Source organism: Salmo salar, chromosome ssa23, assembly GCF_905237065.1.
Source record: "Salmo salar chromosome ssa23, Ssal_v3.1, whole genome shotgun sequence".
NCBI lineage: Eukaryota > Metazoa > Chordata > Actinopteri > Salmoniformes > Salmonidae > Salmo > Salmo salar.
The window spans coordinates 11,852,371-11,871,091 of NC_059464.1; the positions used below are offsets into that span (position 1 = coordinate 11,852,371).

An 18,721-nucleotide genomic window follows, 5' to 3' on the forward strand; every position below is an offset into this window, starting at 1 on the left:
ATTATGTCATGGCTTTAGAAGCTTTTGATAGGCTAATTTACAAAATTTGAGTCAATTGGAGGTGTACCTGTGGATGTATTTCAAGGCCTACATTCATACTCAGTGCCTCTTTGCTTGACATCATGGGAAAATCAAAAGAAATCAGCCAAGCCCTCAGAAAAACAATTGTAGTCCTCCACAAGTCTGGTTCATCCTTGGGAGCAATTTCCAAATGCCTTAAGGTACCACATTCATCTGTACAAACAATAGTACGCAAGTATAAACACCATGGGACCACGCAGCCATCATACCGCTCAGGAAGGAGACGCGTTCTGTCTCCTAGAGATGAACGTACTTTGGTACAAAAACTGCAAATCAATCCCAGAACAACAGCAAAGGACCTTGTGAAGATGCTGGAGGAAACCGGTACAAAATTATCTGTATCCACAGTAAAACGAGTCCTATATCGACATAACCTGAAAGGCTGCTCAGCAAGAAAGAAGCCACTACTCCAAAACCGCCATAAAAAAGCCAGACTACAGTTTGGAACTGCACATGGGGACAAAGATTGTCCTCTGGTGTCCTCTGGTCTGATGAAACAAAAATAGAACTGCATGGCCATAGTTATGTTTGGAGGAAAAAGAGGGAGGCTTGCAAGCCAAAAGACACCATCCCAACTGTGAAGCACGGGGTGGCAGCATCGTGTTGTGGGGGTGCTTTTCTGCAGGAGGGACTGGTGTATGTAAACTTCTGACTTCAACTGTACACTGTGCCAATCATTGTAGGCAAAGGTTATGCACTTGTTATAGACCACTGAGTGAGTATCTTGACGTTTGATATTGTGCAGGCACGGAAGTAGCACTACGGTAGACGAGGAGGAAATATGAGGTGTGTTAGACATCTGAAATAATCAAGTTGTCATCAGTCAGTGGGACAGGAGGAGGGGCTGCTGTGGGGAGAACTGGACGACACAGATTAAACCCAGCCGTGAGCTGCTCTCTCAATCTCTCGCTAACTCAATCGCTTTCTCGCTCTCGTGCTCTCTGGCTCTCTCTCTCTCTCCCCTTACAGAAAAACCGCATGATTTCACACGTGGAAAATCCTGTGAAAACGTGTTTTTTGGAACACTTTCCATGTGACATTTCACATGTGAAAACATGTTTTTGAAACACTTCACATTACTTTTTACATGTGAAAACGTGGTTTTGGAACACAACACGTGAAAACGTTGTGCTGTTAACAATGTTTTCAACGTACATTTTTTACACGCTTTGACATACATAACTGCATTGTGTATGTTTAATTATACAATATTTATTTTTCAACGTGTCCTCACCTGGTATTTGAACTGAGTTCATCTGTATTCTTACACTTTGGACTTCAAAGTGAATCTCAAATTTGTTAAAAATAAACTCAAAACTCTTATTTATCATAGTGATTCAGGAGTAACATTGAAGCAAAATAATATGGCCCACCAACATTAGACAACTATATAGAAAACCCTCAAATTGCCGAAATTAGTAAATGAAATCAATGATGAACGAATAGTTTAATTGATAACTCAAATAGCAATGCAGATGCCAGTCTTTTTTGCTAAGTGCAGAGATGTATTATAGGTAATAAATGTGTATGGGTGCAGATTAGTGCACCTCAAATCCAGAGGTTGTGAGTTCAAATCCCAAGGGGGGTCATATTTTAGCTAAGCAGTGTACCACTAACTTTTAAACCACCATTTCACAACTTTACTTATAATGATTTGGGATAGTTTGAGACCATCTGGGACCATCGTGTAACTTCCTGACAACTGGTAAAACAAATGTCTTGAGAAACTCTTACAAACATTGTGAATTGGTCCTCACCTTTACGGAAAAACTAAATGTCACGTGGGAAACGTTCCAAAAACACATTTTCAGGGAAGTGGCAGGGAAGTGAGTATTACATTGAAATGGTGACTAGCTACAAATGAAATATTGTATGTTTCTGTTGTAACACATGCACTTACAGTGCCTTCAGAAAGTATTTCTCACATTTTGTTGTGTTGTAGCCTGAATTGAAAATTGATTACATTTAGATTGTTTTGTCACTGGCCTACACACACACATACTCCATAAGGTCAAAGTGGAATTATGTTTTGAGAAGTTTTTACAAATTAATGAAAAATTAAAAGCTGAAATGTCTTAAGTCAATAAGTATTCATCCCTTTGTTATAGCATTTCTAAATAAGTTCAGGAGTAAAAATGTGCTTAACAAGTCACAATAAGTTGCAATGACTCACTCTGTGTGCAATAATATTGTTGAACATGATTTTTGAATGACTACCTCATCTCTGTACTCCACATATACAATTATCTGTAAGGTCCCACAGTCGAACAGTGAATTTCAAACACAGATCTAACCACAAAGACCAGGGAGGTTTTCCAATGCCTTCAAATGGTAGATGGACAAACAAAAAAGCAGACATTCAATATCCCTTTGAGCATGTTGAAGTTTTTAATTACACTTTGGTAGGTCTCTTAATACACCCAGTCACTACAAAGATACAGGCGTCCTTCCTAACTCAGTTGCCAGAGAGGAAGGAAACCGCTCAAGGATTTCACCATGAGTCCAATGGTGACTTTAACCTCTATGGGCTAGGTGGGACGCTAGCGTCCCCCCCGTGGTGCACTCCATCAACAGCAGGTGCATTTCAAGAGCGGCAAATTTGAATCCAAATAAATGTCAAAATTCAAATTTTTCAAACATACAACTATTTTACACCCTTTGAAAGATAAACATCTCCTTAATCTAACCACGTTTTACGATTTCAAAAAGGTTTTACGGCGAAAGCATAAATTTAGAGTATGTTAGGACAGTACATTTACAAGAGTTGTGTGTAATGTTTTGTCAATTCAAAGACAGGGTCACCAAAACCATAAAACCAGCTAAAATGATGCACTAACCTTTTACAATCTCCATCAGATGACACTCCTAGGACATTATGTTAGACAATGCATGCATTTTTAGTTCTATCAAGTTCATATTTATATCCAAAAACAGCGTTTTACTATGGCATTGATGTTGAGGAAATCGTTTCCCTCCAATAACCGGCAGTCAAGTCAGCATCACAAATTAAATAATTAAAATTAGAAAACATTGGTAAAATATTATATTGTCATTTAAAGAATTATAGATTTACATCTCTTGAACGCAATCAACTTGCCAGATTTAAAAATAACCTTACTGGGAAATCACACTTTGCAATAATCTGAGCACTGCGCCCAGAAAAATACGCGTTGCGATACAGACTAGTCGTCATGTTGGGGAGATCTAAAATCGAAAATACTATGTAAATAATCCATTACCTTTGATTCTCTTCATCAGATGTCACTTCCAGGTATCACAGGTCCATAACGAATGTAGTTTTGTTCAAAAAAGCTCATCATTTATGTCCAAAAATCTCCGTCTTGTTAGCACATGATCTAAGCCCGCCGGACTTCACTTCATGAACGAGGGGAAAAAATATATTTACGTTCGTTCAAACATGTCAAACGTTGTATAGCATAAATCATTAGGGCCTTTTTTAACCAGAACATGAATAATATTCAAGGTGGACGAATGCATACTCTTTTATAACGTATTGGAACGAGGGTACCCAACATGAACTCGCGCGCCAGGTGTCTAATGGGCCATCATCGTTCCATGGCTCTTGTTCGGTCAGATCTCCCTCCAGAAGACTCAAAACACTTTGTAAAGGCTGGTGACATCTAGTGGAAGCAATAGGAAGTGCCAAAATATTCCTCAGCCCCTGTGTTTTTCAATGGCATAGGTTTAAAGGTAATTCAACACATCAGGTATCCACTTCCTGTCAGAAAATGTCTCAGGGTTTTGCCTGCCAAATGAGTTCTGTTATACTCACAGACACCATTCAAACAGTTTTAGAAACTTTAGAGTGTTTTCTATCCATATATAATAAGTATATGCATATTCTAGTTACTGGGTAGGATTAGTAACCAGATTAAATCGGGTACATTTTTTTTATCCAGCCGTGCAAATACTGCCCCCTAGCCCTAACAGGTTAAAACAGTTCGAGTTTAATGCAGCAGTCACCAACCTTTTCTGAGTCGAGATCACTTTCACAGTCAAAAAGCAAGCTGAGGTCTTCTGCTCAGATTTTTTTTTTTTTTTTTTACATTTAACCTCACACAAACAGTTTTGTAGGAATAAGGTTTGTGCAGTACGCCTAATACATTATCACAGCATATTGGCTATATGATTGGCCTGCCAATATTGTTAATCAGACCATATTATACACTGCTCAAAAAAATAAAGGGAACACTTAAACAACACAATGTAACTCCAAGTCAATCACACTTCTGTGAAATCAAACTGTCCACTTAGGAAGCAACACTGATTGACAATAAATTTCACATGCTGTTGTGCAAATGGAATAGACAACAGGTGGAAATTATAGGCAATTAGCAAGACACCCCCAATAAAGGAGTGGTTCTGCAGGTGGGGATCACAGACCACTTCTCAGTTCCTATGCTTCCTGGCTGATGTTTTGGTCACTTTTGAATGCTGGCGGTGCTTTCACTCTAGTGGTAGCATGAGACGGAGTCTACAACCCACACAAGTGGCTCAGGTAGTGCAGCTCATCCAGGATGGCACATCAATGCGAGCTGTGGCAAGAAGGTTTGCTGTGTCTGTCAGCGTAGTGTCCAGAGCATGGAGGCGCTTCCAGGAGACAGGCCAGTACATCAGGAGACGTGGAGGAGGCCGTAGGAGGGCAACAACCCAGCAGCAGGACCGCTACCTTCGCCTTTGTGCAAGGAGGAGCAGGAGAAGCACTGCCAGAGCCCTGCAAAATGTCCTCCAGCAGGCCACAAATGTGCATGTGTCTGCTCAAACGGTCAGAAACAGACTCCATGAGGGTGGTATGAGGGCCCGACGTCCACAGGTGGGGGTTGTGCTTACAGCCCAACACCGTGCAGGACGTTTGGCATTTGCCAGAGAACACCAAGACTGGCAAATTCGCCACTGGCGCCCTGTGCTCTTCACAGATGAAAGCAGGTTCACACTGAGCACGTGACAGACGTGACAGAGTCTGGAGACGCCGTGGAGAACTTTCTGCTGCCTGCAACATCCTCCAGCATGACCGTTTTGGTGGTGGGTCAGTCATGGTGTGGGGTGGCATTTCTTTGGGGGGCCGCACAGCCCTCCATGTGCTCGCCAGAGGAAGCCTGACTGCCATTAGGTAACGAGATGAGATCCTCAGACCCCTTGTGAGACCATATGCTGGTGCGGTTGGCCCTGGGTTCCTCCTAATGCAAGACAATGCTAGACCTCATGTGGCTGGAGTGTGTCAGCAGTTCCTGCAAGAGGAAGGCATTGATGCTGTGGACTGGCCCGCCCGTTCCTCAGGCCTGAATCCAATTGAGCACATCTTGGACATCATGTCTCGCTCCATCCATCAACGCCACGTTGCACCACAGACTGTCCAGGAGTTGGCGGATGCTTTAGTCCAGGTCTGGGAGGAGATCCCTCAGGAGACCATCCGCCACCTCATCAGGAGCATGCCCAGGCTTTGTAGGGAGGTCATACAGGCACGTGGACGCCACACACACTACTGAGCCTCATTTTGACTTGTTTTAAGGACATTACATCAAAGTTGGATCAGCCTGTAGTGTGGTTTTCCACTTTAATTTGGAGTGTGACTCCAAATCCAGACCTCCATGGGTTGATAAATTGGATTTCCATTGATTATTTTTGTGTGATTTTGTTGTCAGCACATTCAACTATGTAAAGAAAAAAGTATTTAATAAGATTATTTCTTTCATTCAGATCTAGGATGTGTTGTTTAACCTCTATGGGCTAGGTGGGACGCTTGCGTCCCACCTACTCAACAGCCAGTGTAATCCCGTGGCGCGTTATTCAAATTCCTCAAAAATGCAAAAACTTCCATTTTTCAAACATATGACTATTTTACACCATTTTAAAGATACGACTCTCGTTAATCTAACCACACTGTCCGATTTCAAAAAGGCTTTACAACGAAAGCAAAACATTAGATTATGTCAGCAGAGTACCCAGCCAGAAATAATCAGACACCCATTTTTCAAGCTAGCATATAATGTCACATAAACCCAAACCACAGCTAAATGTAGCACTAACCTTTGATGATCTTCCTCAGATGACAACCCTAGGACATTATGTTATACAATACATGCATGTTTTGTTCAATCAAGTTCATATTTATATAAAAAACCAGCTTTTTACATTAGCATGTGACTAGCATGTGACTAGCATTCCCACCGGACACTGCCGGTGAATTTACTAAATTACTCACGATAAATGTTCACAAAAAGCATAACAATTATTTTAAGAATTATAGATACAGAACTCCTCTATGCACTCGATATGTCCCATTTTAAAATAGCTTTTCGGTGAAAGCACATTTAGCAATATTCTCAGTAGATAGCCCGGCATGACAGGGCTAGCTATTTAGACACCCAGCAAGTTTAGCACTCATCAAAGTCAGATTTACTATAAGAAAAATGTTATTACCTTTGCTGTCTTCGTCAGAATGCACTCCCAGGACTTCTACTTCAATAACAAATGTTGGTTTGGTTCAAAATAATCCATAGTTATATCCAAACAGAGGCGTTTTGTTAGTGCGTTCAAGACACTATCCGAAAGGGTAAATAAGGGTGACGAGCATGGCGCAATTCGTGACAAAAAAAAAAGTACTTCGAAGCATGTCAACCGCTGTTTAAAATCAATTTTTATGTCATTTTTCTCATAAAAAAGCGATAATATTCCGACCGGGAATCTGCGTTTAGGTAAACAGACGAAAGAAAATAAAGCATTCGGTCGACTCGGGCACGCGCCTAAGCCCATAGTACTCTGATCGGCCACTTGCCAAACGCGATAAAGTGTTTCAGCCAGAGGCTGCCTCGATATCGTTCAGCTTTTTCCCGGGCTCTGAGAGCCTATGGGAACCATAGGAAGTGTCACGTTATTGCAAAGATCCTCAGTCTTCAATAAAAAGAGCCAAGATGAAACACAATTTGTCAGACATGCCACTTCCTGCATAGAATCTTCTCAGGTTTTGGCCTGCCATATGAGTTATGTTATTCTCACAGACACCATTCAAACAGTTTTAGAAACTTTAGGGTGTTTTCTATCCAAAGCCAATAATTATATGCATATTCTAGTTATTGGGCAGGAGTAGTAACCAGATTAAATCGGGTACGTTTTTTTATCCGGCCGTGTCAATACTGCCCCCTAGCCCTAACAGGTTAACCCCTGTGCGGCGGAGATCCAGCGAAAAATCATATCGCCATTTAATAATATATATATTTTTTTTAAATTTCAAATTATATCTTTTTATAGATACACCTCTCCTGAATCGAACCACGTTGTCCGATTTCAAAAAGGCTTTACAGCAAAAGCAAAACATTAGATTATGTTAGAGGAGTATATCGTAAAAGTAGCCATATAGCCATTTTTCGACATGCATCACAAATAACCAAAAAACAGCTAAATGCAGCACTAACCTTTGACAATCTTCATCAGATGACACACCTAGGACATCATGTTACACAATACATGCATTCTTTTGTTCGATAAAGTTCATATTTATATATAAAAACAGGAATTTACATCGGTGCGTAACGTTGACTAACTATTTTCCCGTCAAATGCATCTGATGAAACAGAGCTACAATTTACTAAATTACTATTCGAAAACATTTTTAAAATGTAATATTGTCATTCTAAGATTTATAGATGAATATCTCTTGAAAGCACCTGTAATGCCAGATTTAAAATTAACTTTACTGGGTAATCATACTTTCCGATGAAAGGGGATGCGATACTCTGAAAAATAGGCTAACGTTACAGGTCAGCGCCATCTTGGAACAATCGCATATCACATCTAGTCTTGTATACTATTGTCAATAATCCCTTACCTTTGGTTGTCTTCATCAGAAAGCACTTCCAGGTATCCCAGGTCCACAACAAATGTATTTTCGTTCGAAAAAATTACTCCTTTATGTTCCAAGAGCTTGTTCTTTTTAGCGCGTCTGAAGGCTGATCCAAATGCTCCGTCGGCCGCGGGACAGCCATTTCTAGAAAATGCATTTTTTCCCCATTTAGGTTCGTTCAAACATGTCAAACGTTGTATAACATAAATCTTCAGGGCGTTTTTCAACAAGAGAGCCAATAAGATTCAAGGAGGATGATTGCATTGTCTTTCAAAACGTTTCGAAAGGGGAGGGAAGCCAGGGCCGCAGGCGTCATAATGGTGATGGCCCTCCTCATGTGACCAATTTCAACAGCGTCTCTTTCATTCAGTTTTCACAGTAGGAGACTCAAACCACCACTTTGTAAAGACTGGGGACATCTAGTGGAAGCAATAGGAAGTGCTCAATGAACCATAGCTCACGGTGTGATTAATAGGCAACGTGATGAAGTTGAGTTCGCAATTCAGAATTCCACTTCCTGTTTCGATCTGTCTCGGGGTTTTGACTGCCATATGAGTTCTGTTATACTCACAGACACCATTCAAACAGTTTTAGAAACTTTAGGGTGTTTTCTATCCACAAGTATTAATTATATGCATATCTTAGCTTCTGAGTTTGAGTAGTAGGCCGTTTAAAATGGGCACGAATTTTTTTCAAAATGCGCTGTGGCGCCCCCTATCCTAGGCGAACGTCAAGAGGTTAAGTGTTCCCTTTATTTTTTTGAGCAGTATATTTTAAAACTAGAGCTTTGATAACAAAATAGATCAGTTGGTTTAGCACTTGTGAGGCACTGTGGAGCATGAATTGAAATAATTTGCTTTTTTATTTTACTCGACTCACGGTACCTGCATCTGATGGTCAATGAGGTCAAATCATGACGTCGGTGATCTTCAGGTTGAAAAGTTGGAGCTCTAGAAAGATGCCCGAGTTTCCGACTTGGAATTCCGAGTTGGATTACCGTTCAGAACAATTTTTCCCAACTGCCTCTCACGATTTAAAAAAAAGAGCGCAGGCCTTTATCGTTCATTGGCTTTTCTACATAAATATTTGGTGATCGACTAGGAATGCCTTGAAGATCGACCAATTGGTGACCACTGGTTTAATGGATGTGATAGGAGAAAACTGAGGATGGATCAACAACACCGTAGTAACTCCACAATACAAACCTAACTGACAGTGAAAAGAAGGAAGCCTGTTCATGATAAAAAAAAAACATTCCAAAACATGCATCCTGTTTGCAACAAAGTACTAAAGTAATACTGCAAAACGTGGCAAAGCAATTCACTTTTTGTCCCTTATAAACTCAGCAAAAAAAGGAACGTCCCTTTTTCAGGACCCTGTCTTTCAAAGATAATTCGTAAAAATCCAAAATAACTTCATAGATCTTCATTGTTTCCCATGCTTGTTCAATGAACCATAAACAATTAATGAACATGCTACTGTGGAACGGTCGTTAAGACACTAACAGCTTACAGACTTAGGCAATTAAGGTCACAGTTATGAAAACTTAGGACACTAAAGAGGCCTTTCTACTGACTCTGAAAAACAACAAAAGAAAGATGCCCAGGGTCCCTGCTCATCTGCGTGAATGTGCCTTAGGCATGCTGCAAGGAGGCATGAGGACTGCAGATGTGGCCAGGGCAATAAATTGCAATGTCCATACTGTGAGACGCCTAAGACAGCGCTACAGGGAGACAGGACGGACAACTGATCGTCCTGGCAGTGGCAGACAACGTATAAGAACACCTGCACAGGACCGGTACATCTGAACATCACACATGCGCGACAGGTACAGGATGGCAACAACAACTGCCCGAGTTACACCAGGAATGCACAATCCCTCCATCAGTGCTCAGACTGTCCACAATAGGCTGAGAGAGGCTGTACTGAGGGCTTGTAGACCTGTTGTAAGACAGGTCCTCACCAGACATCACCGGCAACAACGTCGCCTATGGGCACAAACCCAACGTCGCTGGACCAGACAGGACTGGCAAAAAGTGCTCTTCACTGACGAGTCGCGGGTTTGTCTCACCAGGGGTGATGGTCGGATTTGCGTTTATCGTCGAAGGAATGAGCGTTACACCGAGGCCTGTACTCTGGAGCAGGATTGATTTGGAGGTGGAGGGTCCGTTATGGTCTGGGGCAGTGTGTCACAGCATCATCGGACTGAGCTTGTTGTCATTGCAGTCAATCTCAACGCTGTGCGTTACAGGGAAGACATCCTCCTCCCTCATGTGGTACACTTCCTGCAGACTCATCCTGACATGACCCTCCAACATGACAATGCCACCAGCCATACTGCTCGTTCTGTGTGGGATTTCCTGCAAGACAGGAATGTCAGTGTTCTGCCATGGCCAGCGAAGAGCCCGGATCTCAATCCCATTGAGCACGTCTGGGACCTGTTGGATCGGAGGGTGAGGGCTATGGCCATTCCCCCCAGAAATGTCCGGGAACTTGCAGGTGTCTTGGTGGAAGATCTCACACAAGAACTGGCAAATGTGGTGCAGTGCATGAGGAGGGGATGCACTGTAGTACTTAATGCAGCTGGTGGCCACACCAGATACTGACTGTTGCTTTTGATTTTGCCCCCCCCCCCCCCCCCTTTGTTCAGGGACACATTATTTTATTTCTGTTAGTCACATGTCTGTGAAACTTGTTCAGTTTGTCTCAGTTGTTGAATCTTATGTTCATACAAATATTTACACATGTTAAGTTTGCTGAAAATAAACACAGTTGACAGTGGGAGGATGTTTCTTTTTTTGCTGAGTTTTGTTCTCCTTTCCTTAAAATGTATTTAAAAACCTATCTTAGGTCGGAAGTAGGCTAAAATACAATCAATTGACAAGGAAAGTATGAAGGGGACAGCTACAGTTGAAGTCGGAAGTTTACATAAACTTAGGTTGGAGTCATTAAAACTCATTTTTCAACCACTCCACAAATTTCTTATTAACAAACTATAGTTTTGGCAAGTCAGTTAGGACATCTACTTTGTGCATGACACAAGTCATTTTTCCAACGATTGTTTACAGACAGATTAGTTCAGTTATAATTCACTGTATCACAATTCCATACACTAAGTTGACTGTGCCTTTAGACAGCTTGGAAAATTCCAGAAAATTATGTCATAGCTTTAGAAGATTCTGATAGGCTAATTGACATGATTTCCGTCAATTGGAGGTGTACCTGTGGATGTATTTCAAGGCCTACCTTCAAACTCAGTGCCTCTTTGCTTGGCATCATGGGGAAATCAAAAGAAATCAGCCAAGACCTCAGAAAAACAATTGGAGACCTCCACAAGTCTGGTTCATCCTTGGGAGCAATTTCCAAATGCCTGAAGGTACCACGTTCATCTGCACAAACAATAGTACACAAGTATAAACACCATGGGGCCATGCAGCCATCCTACCGCTCAGGAAGGAGACGCGTTCTGTCTCCTAGAGATGAACGTACTTTGGTGCAAAAAGTGCAAATCAATCCCAGAACAACAGCAAAAGACCTTGTGAAGATGCTGGAGGAAACAGGTACAAAAGTATCTATATCCACAGTAAAACGAGTCCTATATTGACATAACCTGAAAGGCCGCTCAGCAAGGAAGAAGCCACTGCTCCAAAACTGCCATAAAAAAGCCAGACTACGGTTTGCAACTGCACATGGGGACAAAGATCGTACTTTTTTCAGAAATGTCCTCTGGTCTGATGAAACAAAAATAGAACTGTTTGGCCATAATGATCATCGTTATGTTTGGAGGAAAAAGGGGCAGGCTTGCAAGCCGAAGAACACCGTCCCAACCGTGAAGCACGGGGGTGGCAGCATCATGTTGTGGGGGTGCTTTGCTGCAGGAGGGACTGGTGCACTTCACAAAATAGATGGCATCATGAGGAGGAAAAATGATGTGGATATATTGAAGCAACATCTCAAGACATCAGTCAGGAAGTTAAAGCTTGGTCGCAAATGGGTCTTCCAAATGGACAATGACCTCAAGCATACTTCCAAAGTTGTGGCAAAATGGCTTAAGGACAACAAAGTCAAGGTATTGGAGTGGCCATCACAAAGCCCTGACCTCAGTCCTATTGAAAATTTGTGGGCAGAACTGAAAAAGTGTGTGCGAGCAAGGAGGCCTACAAACCTGACTCAGTTACACCAGCTCTGTCAGGAGGAATGGGCCAAAATTCACCCAACTATTGTGGGAAGCTTGTGGAAGGCTACCCAAAATGTTTGACCCAAGTTAAACAATTTAAAGGCAATGCTGTCAAATACTAATTGAGTGTATGTAAACTTCTGACCCACTGGGAATGTGATGAAAGAAATAAAAGCTGAAATAAATCATTCTCTCTACTATTATTCTGACATTTCACATTCTTAAAATAAAGTGGTGATCCATACTGACCTAAGACAGGGAATTTTTACTAGGATTAAATGTCAGGAATTGTGAAAAACTGAGTTTAAATGTATTTGGCTAATGTGTATGTAAACTTCAGACTTCAACTGTATGCTATAGTATGAAGATGAAATTGACAATATTTAAAATAGAAACAAATACACGCAACATGTACATAGCACATCTGTCAGCGACACTGATTATCGTTGGGGAGAGTGTTAGAACTAATTTTCTAAAATCTGTAAGGAACTATAATAATTTGAATGGTTGTAAAGTAAAATAAAATAAAAAGGACTTTGTTGACTTACTATGTGAGGTAAAGAAAAAATGAGCGAGAAGCCCAGCTGTGAACTTTCCTACATTTGGGATTTGAAGCAGGCCAGGTACTAATATGCGTGCTCAAGCGCGCGCTCCGCCAACATTAACAGGACAGAGAAACCAGACACATTCTCATTGCTCTCATGGAGCGCTTACATGATGGTAAGAAATAAACCAAAATTAACCAAGAAGGTTGTGAACTCGGCAAACGTTTCCACTCTGAGAATGAGAATGGTAAATTACTGTAATTAATACATGCATTAACATAAATACATGAAACCAAGTGACAGGGATTAACAGTAAATTGCCTGTTTTGCGAACGGTACTCTACCACATGGGCATTCATAAAAGTGAATTTAAGGCCGACACTGTAGCCTTGACTACTATTCTACTTTGCAGGTATAGGAGGGCGGCAATTTTTGGGGTCTCAGCCTATGGAGGCATATCAACCAGGACCGGCCTGATCAGCGTTGATTAGTCAATAAATTAAGAAGAGATTCTGTATCAAATTATACCATGCCAGATTGGAGAGGATTGGCACATTGTCCATTTGACACAACATTAGTGCATATAGGCCTCAGAGCCAGAACAACCTTGTCAACTGCTGTTGGATAATTAATGAATGACCAGACACATCTAACCTTTTTTTAAAACATTTACATTTTTACATTTTAGTCATTTAGCAGACGCTCTTATCCAGAGCGACTTACAGTAGTGAATGCATACATTTCATACAATTCATTTTTTATTTTTTTTGTACTGGCCCCCCGTGGGAATCGAACCCACAACCCTGGCGTTGCACACACCATGCTGGCGTTGCAAACACCATGCTCTACCAACTGAGCCACAGGGAAGCTAAAAGAAGATAGATGTAATTATTTACTAGCAAGCAATTAAAACGTGCTCCACATCCCAGCGCATTTTGCAGATTAGCTGCTCGCGCATCAAAGGTCAATTGGAAAGAAGAGGAGATATAGAACGTTTAATTGACAGACTAAGTTAGCAAAACAATCGCTTATAACCATTAGTTAGGTAAAGTTGATCTACATGAAAGTAAAGTTAATAAAAAAGAATCCTAAAATGGATATAGGCCTATTTAAACGGTTTGGAAGGTTATTTGGAGGGTCTTCGTCCATGACTGTCAGTTACACGGTTATTCATTCAATTACCGTCACAGGGTTTTCCCGTGTGCTCAAATGTTGTCACATGTTGTTTCATGTTATCACATGTTGAAATGTTTCATCCCCGTGTTACATTTATTTCACACGTGCTCACCATGTTGTCACTTTATCGCATTAACATCACATAAAATCACTCAAGCTCACGTGAAACATTTTCGTAAGGGGTCTCTCTCCTCCTTCTGTCACATACAGACTTTGTCTTTCTTTCTCTCCCCCCTCTCTTTCTTTGATTTACAGTCCTTCTCTCTTACTCTCTCTCTCTGCCAAAACATGTGGCTGGAATTGAAGAGTTCCCTTCTGTTCCTGCAGCTTGTGACTTGCCTCCTGATACACAAAACACACACACACACACACACACACACACACACACACACACACACAGAAGTGCCATTTTCACACACCCACTCTCCACAACACCACATTCCAGCATGCTCTGAAAATGCCTTCAGTGTCCACCACAACAGCGGTTATAATTTCAGATCTCACCAGTCCAGTGAGCTGAGATTACACTACTTCTCTTATTTTCCTGGTCATCTGCCAGTGGCCTCCCATCATAGTGTCAAGATCACAGGAACACACACTGATGAAGAAGATATATTTTACATCTGAAATATTCCAAAATTAGAGACTTGGCTAGGTATCAACCCTCCTTACCTTACCTCACCTCCCCCCCTCTTTTCCACCATACCCATATCTCATTCCCTGCTTCCTTCCCCCCGTCCAAAACTAGAGGCTTGGAGAGCTATCAGGTCTCCGGTACACTCTTAGAAAAAAAAGGTGCTATGTAAAACCATGTAGTGTTCTTCGGCTTGTCCCCGTAGGGGAACCGTTTTTGGTGCTAGGTAGATCCCTTTGCAGAGGTTTTTACCTGGAACCCTTTGCAGTTTTCTACCTAGAACCCTTTGCAGAGGTTTCTACTTAGAACCCTTTGCAGAGGGTTCTAGCTATTGTAAGATGACATGAAAATAGAGCTCTTTGGCCATGCACACCAGTGGTAGGTTTGGGGCAGTGGTGGGTTTGGCGATGAAAAACAGAAGCATATGCAGAAAAGTACTTCATACCTACGGTAAAATATGGTTATCTGTATAATGATGCTAAAAACAAAATGTATATACATACAATACACTGCTGGTTCACTCAGACTCCCTTCTATTCTCCTACTCTCTGCTTAATAAAATCACCGAAAATGCTACACTGAACAAAAATATAAACACAACATGCAACAATTTCAAAGTTACAGCTCATTTAAGGAAATCAGTCAATTGAAATAAATTCATTAGGCCCTAATCTATGGATTTCACATGACTGGGAAGACAGATCTGCATCTGTTCATCAGCTGTCCGGTTGGCTGGTCTCAGACGAATCCCGCAGGTGAAGAAGCCGGATGTGGAGGTCCTGGGCTGGCGTGGTTACACGTGGTTGTTAGGCCAGTTGGACTTCTGCCAAATTCTCTAAAAGGACGTTGAAGTCAGCTTATGGAAGATACAGTGGCTTGTGAAAGTATTCACCCCCTTGGCATTTTTCCTATTTCGTTGCCTTTTCAACCTGGAATAGATTTTTGGGGGGTTTGCATCATTTGATTTACATAACATGCCTACTACTTTGAAGATGCAAAATATTTTTAATTGTGAAACAAACAAGAAATAAGACAAAAAAACTGAAAACTTGATGTGCATAACTATTCACCCCCCCAAAGTCAATACTTTGTAGAGCCACCTTTTGCAGCAATTACAGCTGCAAGTCTCTTGGGGCATGTCTCTATAAGCTTGGCACATCTAGCCACTGAGATTTTTGCCCATTCTTCAAGGCAAAACTGCTTTAGCTCCTTCAAGTTGGATGGGTTCTACTGGTGTACTGCAATCTTTAAGTCATACCAGATTCTCAACTGGATTGAGGTCTGGGCCTTGACTAGGCCATTCCAAGACATCTAAATGTTTCCCCTTAAACCACTCAAGTGTTGCTTTAGCAGTATGCTTAGGTTCATTGTCTTGCTGGAAGGTGAACCTCTGTCCCATTCTCAAATCTCTGGAAGACTGAAACAGGTTTCCCTCAAGAATTTCCCTGTATTTAGCGCCATCCATCATTCCTTCAATTCTGAACAGTTTCCCAGTCCCTGCCAATGAAAAACATCCCCACAGCATGATGCTGCCACCACCATGCTTCACTGCGGGGATGATGTTCTCGGGGTGATGAGAGGTGTTGGGTTTGCGCCAGACATAGCATTTTCCTTGATGGCCAAAAAGCTAAATTTTGTCTCATCTGACCAGAGTACCTTCTTCCATATGTTTGGGGAGTCTCCCACATGCCTTTTGGCGAACATCAAACCTGTTTGCTTATTCTTTTCTTTAAGCAATGGCTTTTTTTCTGGCCACTCTTCCGTAAAGCCCAGCTCTGTGGAGTGTATGGCTTAAAGTGGTCCTATGGACAGATACTCCAATCTCCGCTATGGAGCTTTGCAGCTCCTTCAGGGTTATCTTTGGTCTCTTTGTTGCCTCTCTGATTAATGCCCTCCTTGCCTGGTCCATGAGTTTCGGTGGGCGGCCCTCTCTTGGCAGGTTTGTTGTGGTGCCATATTCTTTCCATTTTTTAATAATGGATTTAATGGCGCTCCGTGGGATATTGAAAGTTTCGGATATTTTTTTATAACCCAACCCTGGTCTGTAATTCTCCACAAATTTGTCCCTAACCTGTTTGGAGAGCTCCTTGGTGGTGCCCCTTGCTTAGTGGTGTTGCAGACTCTGGGGCCTTTCAGAACTGGTGTATATATACTGAGATCATGTGACAGATCATGTGATACTTAGATTGCACACAGGTGGACTTTAATTAACTAATTATGTGACTTCTGAAGGTAATTGGTTGCACCAGATCTTATTTAAGGGCTTCATAGCAAAGGGGGTGAATACATATGCACGCACCATTTTTTTTTTTTTTGTATTTTCATTTCACTTCACCAATTTCGACTATTTTGTGAATGTCCATTTCATGAAATCCTCATAAAAATCAATTTAAATTACAGGTTGTGATGCAACAAAATAGGAAAAACACCAAGGCGGGTGAATACTTTTGCAAGGCATTGTAAATGACCATTCAAATCTCTGGCAACAGCTCTGGTGGACATTCCTGCAGTCAGCATGCCAATTGCACACTCCCTCAACTTGAGACATCTGTGGCATTGTGTTGTGTGACAAAACTGCACATTTTAGAGTGGCCTTTTATTGTCCGCAGCACACGGTGCACCTGTGTAATGATTATGCTGTTTAATCAGCTTCTTGATAATCCATCCACCTGACAGGTGTGGCATATCTTGGCAAAAGAGAAATGCACACAGTGGAAATGGCTTGCAGTGATGGCAGAGGCTTGAGGACTGTAATAGCCTACTCTAGGCTACTGATGAGTGGTGAGCTTTCTGGTGCCAGAGGCTGCCGGGGCATCACCCATGTGGGTGCTACTTGTTGGTAGTGGAGGAGTGGCTACAAAGTCAAGCGGCTATGCTACAAATGGCTGTCTGTGTTGTGCACGGCGAGGTGCGCTGCTAAACAACGGCTCCAGGACTGTCTGATCCTCACCCACGACTCCCCCCTGGCTGTGACCATTATGCTTCATCCCTGTGCTATTTCCTTCCACCGCTCAGGCCATTGACGCTATGAAAACAAACAGCTTCAGTAGACATCGTGATTTTGAACGGCTTTACTTTACCTGTTTAATTACTTGTATGTGCTATGTAAGTAATTCAGCTCTTAGCTGGCAAGTACGGCCTACATGTAATGTAATAAAACTACTACTACTGCGGTGTAAACACAGACATGGACATGCACGCGTGTCCGCACACACACACAAACACAAAATATGTCAGTCGCAATGATGTATTGATAATGCCATATTACCCCATTTTTTATAGAGGTGGTTTCTTTTTTTCTCATTCTCTATTTTCCCCAAACAGTGCGGTTGTCCAGTCCACAGGAAGTCTCCCACACCACCTCTAGCAGTTTCATCCGGCCCTCCAGCACTCGTTTTGTGGCTAGGTAAGCACTTTAGTATATACACACACACACACCCTCTGCTACCTGTACATAATTGCACAACTATATGTTTTCTTGATTGTGTGTGTTCTGTCTTCCAGTCGTGCGGTTCAGAGGAGTCTAGCCATCATCAGGCATGCTCGTCAGAAGAAGTCCCAGAAACAGTACTGTATGTACTACAACCGCTTTGGCAAGTGTAACCGTGGCAATACCTGCCCCTACATCCACGATCCTGATAAGGTGGCCGTCTGTACCAGGTAACACACACACACCTAACATGCACAGATCTCCTCAAAACCACCTGTACAGACTGGGTGGGCTCTCTGATTGGCTGCGCTGTGATCTGATGACTCTTCCCATTGGTTCCTGCAGGTTCCTGAGGGGTACGTGTAAGCAGACAGGTGGGACCTGTCCATTCTCCCATAAGGTGGCCAAGGAGAAGGTGAAACTATGTGAACACACACACACACACACACACACACACACACACACACACAACGACCTTGAGGTGAGAGTATGTGAAACGTCAATGTCTCTCTCACACCAGCTGGGTTGGAGTGTACTGTGTAGTTAGTCAGTTAGCGTTTGGCCCCGTCAGGTATATAGCCAGGGAGGAGGTGAGAATATGGTGTCACACACTTACAGATCTGCAAACATCGAAGGATTAATGCTAGGGGGTAGGGAAAGGGATTACATTAGGACCGACTGTTAGTCTACCACCCAGAGATAGATATGGAGACATGTCACATACAATACGTGGTTTTTAGAGTTATGGTTGGTGTAAGAAGTGGTGTATAGAGATACAGCTAGAGTCACATTCACTCGATTGGCACAGCTCCTGTCT

At 42.1% G+C, this 18,721-nt stretch overlaps 1 protein-coding gene across 4 annotated transcripts in view; it reads left to right on the forward strand.

Annotated features, from left to right (window-relative positions):
- Positions 1-18,721, forward strand: part of LOC106584063 (zinc finger CCCH domain-containing protein 3) — a 119,241-nt gene that overhangs the window by 82,268 nt on the left and 18,252 nt on the right. For all 4 annotated transcript variants that reach the window (XM_045706115.1, XM_014168894.2, XM_045706114.1 and 1 more), the window contains 3 exons: positions 17,799-17,880; positions 17,979-18,134; positions 18,250-18,319. In XM_045706115.1, coding sequence (XP_045562071.1) covers positions 17,799-17,880; positions 17,979-18,134; positions 18,250-18,319 — 308 coding nt within the window. The remainder of the gene's footprint in view (positions 1-17,798; positions 17,881-17,978; positions 18,135-18,249; positions 18,320-18,721) is intronic.